Genomic DNA, 5,996 nt, shown 5'->3' on the forward strand with positions numbered 1-5,996 from the left:
CCAGAGCAGCGACATGCCGTACCACAACACAGAAAACAAAAGTGCAGCAGAGACACTGGTCCATCGAGTCACAGGACGACAGCAGAGGTTTCAGCTGAGACTTAAACGTGGCAGCATCGGGGCCCACCGGGTCCATCTGTGTGCAGCATAGCAGCTGATGGCTTCACACAGCATCACCCTGTTTGGCTCTGACCCGAGGTTCTACCAGCTGACAGCTTCCTGAGGCTCTCAGAGCCCTGCTGGCTTCGTGTTTGTCACTGAGATCAGAAAGCGTCCACCCGCCAGTCACCTCCCTGCTGGAGATGGCGCTGACAGTGGTGCGCTCTGCTTTAAAGCTTCCTCCATGTTGTGTCTGCAGCACAGTTACCGGGAGGTCGGCATCCTGCTGCTGTACCTGGCCGTCGGAGTGTGCGTCTTCTCTGGCATCGCCTACACCGCTGAATATGAAGAGGTGAGGTTTGATTTCTGACTGCTGACACCTCGGACTCTTCCTCTGTGCCTGTCATACGCAGCCGTTTCAGATATCTCTCTGTATTAGTTTCAGTCTTCCCTGTAAGGATTTCATGACATTTGATTAACTGAAAGGTCTCAGTCCAAGAAGTTATTGATTTGCAACGTCAGATCTCGATTCAGAAAACCATTATAGTCCATCATTTGTCCTTGATTAACATAGTCAAAGAATATATAAAACAGACTGATGTACAACAAACTTAAATAAACTGGTATAGCAAAAATATAGCTTCTTCTGCACAATCAGAAGTGAACCTCACCAGTTTCTTACTGGGAATAATGGGATCCTACATTAACAGAGTTTTGGTTCTGTGTTTCTTTCTTCTCCTTGTGGTTTTAAATAGTTTAAAGCAACTTTATCATCATTTGAATCTGATGAAAACTTGTTTGGTCCTGATGAAACACACCAGAGTTGTTTCCTGTAAATACTTGACTGATTCTCAAAAACATCTTAAACAGCCTCAAACTGATGAGTACATTCAAAAACAACTTGACTAATTGAAACGATGTAGCGTATTACACCCAGCCTTCAGCTGGTACAAGCTACACAGTTTTATTTCTTTATGTTATTTTAGATTGCTTCTCATTTCTCCTCCTTTTCCCTCGTGAGACAGTGCAGTTATTAGCCTCCACTTCAATTTGACACTGATTTGATTTGTGCTGTCGAATTGTTGTTGATGTATAACATGTAATTTCAGCCTCACGACCCCATTTCTCTGTTTCCAGGACGTGGGTTTGGACACCATCCCGGCCTGCTGGTGGTGGGGGACAGTCAGCATGACCACGGTGGGTTACGGGGATGTGGTGCCTGTCACGATACCCGGGAAGCTGGCGGCCAGCGGCTGCATACTGGGCGGCACCCTGGTGGTGGCGCTGCCCATCACCATCATCTTCAACAAGTTCTCCCACTTCTACCGGCAGCAGAAAGCTCTGGAGGCGTCGGTGAGGAACAGCAACCGCAGGAAGATGAGGGTGAGCTGTGAGAATGTCCTGGAGGAGAACGAGGAAGACAAGGAGGAGGAGGATGAGAGATCAGATGGGGACAGCCAGTGTTTGGACGATGATATCGAGGATAGCGATGATATGAAGGATATCGATGATGTCAAGAAGGACCGTATAGATTATGAGGATGAAGGAGGTGTAATAAATTATAGCTATGTGGAGCATCCATCCTACATATCAGCAATCAGGAAGAAGGAGCTGCACCATCTGTGAGGACGAGATCCCCCTCAGAGATTTTCCTTGAAACATGACACGGATCTGTTGTTTTAAGATCAGAACGAACAAAAGAAAACCAATGTGAAGTCTGAAGTTTTCACTATTTGGATCATGTTTGATCATGAACCTGACGTTCATCTGGTTAAAGGCAAATGTTGTGAACAGGATTCATGTGTAACTCAATGTCCAGTCACTGTCATCACAACCCTGCACTGATTTGACTGAACAAACACAGAGGACAGTAACTCAAGCAGGCAGCAGTCCGATTAAAACTGAAGAGATTGTATTGGAGAGAAACTGTAAAATGGCAAAAGTCTGACACAAAACAGGAGGTGGACTGTAACTGTGGCCGTGCGCCACACGACTCTGACGCAATGTCGTTTGTTTTCGTTCATTTTTGCATGTTGGGCTGTTTCAGGGTGCAGGTTCATTCACAGTGGATGTATTAAAAAACACAGATGTGCAGAGTCACTGAAAAACTTTGGGCTAACTTTGGGTAATATTTGTGGAAGATAGAGACCTGCAGAAGAAATTAACTGAACTAATCTGAACTGCAATCAACTAATGTGCAGTGAAAGTGAAATGACATGCATGTAAATTAAATGAATAAAAATATAATGAAAAACCGTGAAAAGTACTTTTGTGGCCCAAGTGCACAGAAGTGATTAGGAACAGTTCAACATTTTACACTTATTTGCCTCCTGGTAAAGAGCTAGGTGACACCATGCTCAGTATGAATGTCAACATGAAGCTACAACTAGCAATCAGTTAGCTTATCTTAGCATACAGACTGGAAACAGGGCTCCATCCAAGTCTTGCCAGCACCTTTAAAACTCACAAACTAATTTGTGGCACAGAAAATTAAGTGTAAAAATGACAGTGAGCTGTTTTACAGCCGTTATGAGCCAGAGGTTCTTAGTAGCAGCACATAAACCCCAGTAACAGGGTGAATTGGTGTTTTTGCACTTCACCTGTTTGGCTAAGCTAGCTGGCTGGAGCCTCATTCTGGATTTACTGCAGACGTGAGAGTGGTATCAATCTTTACATCCAACTCTCTGTAGGAAAGTGAATAAGCACATCTCCCAAGATGTCAAACAACAAAGTGTTGCTGCACTGACCTGGGAGGTCTAAGTGTGCTGTGCTGGTCTTCAGCCAGCTCTGAAGCATCTCACTGCACAGGCAGTGGACAGAGCACAAATAGTAGTTACTCTAATATTTGTGGTCAAAAGTGAACTTAAATGAACGGATATAACAGGAACAGTAATGCATTCGTAGTCAGTGAAGGAGAAACACATGCTGCATTAGTGCATCAGAGAAATTCTTTTAAGTGCACAGGTTGTAACACAAAGTGTTTGTTTTTCAGGCTGCTAATGTACCAAAACATTTACTCAAAACTCCTCTGGCAGCAAAAAGCACAGCTTGATTTTACTAACAACTTCCTCTGGAGAAGCAGCATGAATGCAGTAGCTCTGTGAGGATGGACCCAGAGAAGGGGTCTGTCTGCAGACTGCAAAACAGGGGCGTAATAAGATGTGTCCAGCTTTGCTCCCTAACCCTTGTTAGTTACTGGATGTTAAACGCTATCGCTGCTGACACTGGTGGTAGATATTGGTGCTAACACAGAGTACATTAGTAACACGGCTAACCTAAACAGCATAAAAACTTGTGGGCTGCAGCCCCTAACCTTGGGGTTGAGTTTCAACACACTTGCTCTGAACATCGAACCACAACCAGCTGCAGGGGGAGTAACTTGCACTGGGGTGGGGGGGTTCTGGTAGGTGTGACTTGTTGTAGGGGGAGGATTTAGTGGCATAACATGACACATGATGTTATGGCCCTACATGTTCTGCCCCCATCTTACAGTCCGCAGACACATACTCTTCTGTACTTGGGCCTCATGCTAACACGCTGTTTACTATGTCCACCAGTTATGTTTAGTGTGTTAGCATGCTAACATTTCATAATTAGCACTAAATATACTGCTCAAAAAATAAAGGGAACACAACATAGTTGAATGTCTTCTTTTTCTGTTCCCTTTATTTTTTTTTGAGTAGTGTACAAAATGCAGCTGAAGCACGTCCTTCACTTTTGCAGGTATTTGGTTATAAACCAAAGTAGTAGACAAGAAATCTGGACCTGATGACTCTTAATGAAAAGTCAAAGAATCATAAAAATCTTTAAGTCATCCTCTAGGGAACATGAATGTCTGGGACAAATTATATGGAAATCCATCGTATAGTTTTGAGATGTTTCAGTCTGAGGTCATCCACCCGAGGCTGACGTGAGTTCCTGCTGCTCACCATTAACAGATGACCATGTACCCTTATACAGCGCTAGCATATTTTACATTTACTCTCTGGGCTCTTACAAGAAACACTTGATCTGAAGGCTGCGTCAGTGGCGTTGTGCCACAGGATTCATTTAGAGAATGACTCTGAGACACGTCCAGCTGCTTTGTCATTGAATGCCAGGGATGATGCTCCAGACAGAGGAGACAGTGGCCTGACGTCTGCCCGCCAAAACATCAGGGATGAATTTTTAATCATCAAATCTGATCAGTGTCTCCTTCGCTGGGCGGCTGTTTCACTCCACCTAAACAAAGAGGGAAGTGTGTGTGTGTGTACTGTTTATTTTTAAATGGAAACAGGTTTATTGTAATATTTAATGCATATGGGACATAATTCAGAGCCTGAAAACATCTTAACATGAATATTTAAAAAAAAGTAACTACAAATATCCCTCCTCAGTGGAAACATCAGCTAAAGGTGCATTAAGCACATTTTTAACCAACCTGTTCCAGAGAAACTGCAAAAATGCAGCAGATCTTCAAATCGAGGATCAATACCAGGAGTCACTGACACACCTGGCCTTGAAAACCTCCCATGCTTCAGTCTGGACACGGCCAAGCTTGAGCATTTAAGCAGAACTCAAGATCACCTTCAGTTCAGTTCTTCAGCTGTGTAAACTCTGTCAACTACTGCAGTATTCAGTATTAACATGATACTCACTATTCAGTTTTTAAAAATACCACTATCTTTAGGTTGCAGGCTGCTGACAGGTAAACAGTGTGATAACAAATGTGTACAAACATTTCTTAAAGGTTAAACGGTAAAAACAAAGACCAACACTCTCACTTTCCTCAGTTTTTATTCTTTTCCCCATTAGACAAACAAAACCTCAACACACTCGAGACGCCCACTGCATATGTGAAGGCAGATCCACTTCAGAAACCAGGAAAGCACCTGAGTTAACAGCAGAACATGCTAGAAAAACAAACTAAAGATTTTGCACATAAAAGAGGCTGAGAAACAAGCAGTGACCACATCTGAAGTCAGAGATAAAATGAAATCTGTCTTCTGTTGAAGGTCAGATGCTACAGTTGCAGCCCCTCTGGGTGAGGACAAGGTGTCACACTTCAACACAGAAGCCAGTGACAGTTTATATCTGAACGTTTCATAGTTACAGTGTTTGTGCTACTGAGGTGACAGTGCAGCTGTGCAGAAAACAGAACTCCTGAAGATGTGAAAATGAACAAACAAGACACTTGAGCAGCTTTGACAGTGCAACACTTGAGAAATGCTGAATCAACAGGCTCCATATGTTTCAGTAGGATTTACACATTGTTACTGACTCATTCACTAATAAAGTGGCTGTGCAATGACATGTCATTTAGTCCCAGATCAAATAAATCAAATCACAGCACAATTCAGTGTAACCCAAATATTTAAAGAGCCCATGGCGCTTTTCTGTTTTCTGCCTCAGTGGTTGTGGTTAGGATAATGTTAAGATTCAGATTAGGGAAACACATATCCATGGGGAAACAGATTTCAACACCAGCAGCAGGAGTTGTGTGGGTTCACAAACTATCCTCTTGTTTTTAGGAAGAGGATCTCTGGTTTTATCATTCTGAAACAATTATAAACTATTTGGAGTTATGACGAGTGTACAGCTAATCTAGAGGTAGCTAAAGTTAAACATTAAATGGCTGGAAATGAGAAAAATCATCAGCCATGAGCTCCTTAATGGCTGCAGCTTTTGATTTTAACTGGTTATTTCCCACAAATCTAGTTTCTAAATAATATTTGCACAAAATAAACATAAAACCAGCTGCTGCATCATTTCTAATTTTCAGCACAAACCACAATCAAACCCAAAATTAAATTACACTCAAACATTACTGCTACTTCAAATTAACAGAACAATGGAGTCAGTAATAATTCTTGCGAGTGGAACTTTTAACCCTTGAAGCTGCTCATCTGTGGGTGTTC

The 5,996-nt window shown here is 42.6% G+C and overlaps 1 protein-coding gene across 5 annotated transcripts in view; it reads left to right on the top strand.

The window, feature by feature from the left end:
- LOC109952627 (potassium voltage-gated channel subfamily S member 2) overlaps positions 1 to 2,350 on the top strand; it is an 11,445-nt gene extending 9,095 nt beyond the window's left edge. For all 5 annotated transcript variants that reach the window (XM_020587798.1, XM_020587802.1, XM_020587801.1 and 2 more), the window contains 2 exons: positions 359 to 451; positions 1,237 to 2,350. In XM_020587798.1, the coding sequence (XP_020443454.1) occupies positions 359 to 451; positions 1,237 to 1,725 (582 nt within the window). In that variant the 3' untranslated portion in view covers positions 1,726 to 2,350. The remainder of the gene's footprint in view (positions 1 to 358; positions 452 to 1,236) is intronic.
- The last annotated feature ends 3,646 nt before the right edge of the window (positions 2,351 to 5,996 follow it).

This window comes from Monopterus albus, unplaced genomic scaffold, assembly GCF_001952655.1.
Source record: "Monopterus albus unplaced genomic scaffold, M_albus_1.0 scaffold479.1, whole genome shotgun sequence".
NCBI classification, from domain to species: Eukaryota; Metazoa; Chordata; class Actinopteri; order Synbranchiformes; family Synbranchidae; genus Monopterus; species Monopterus albus.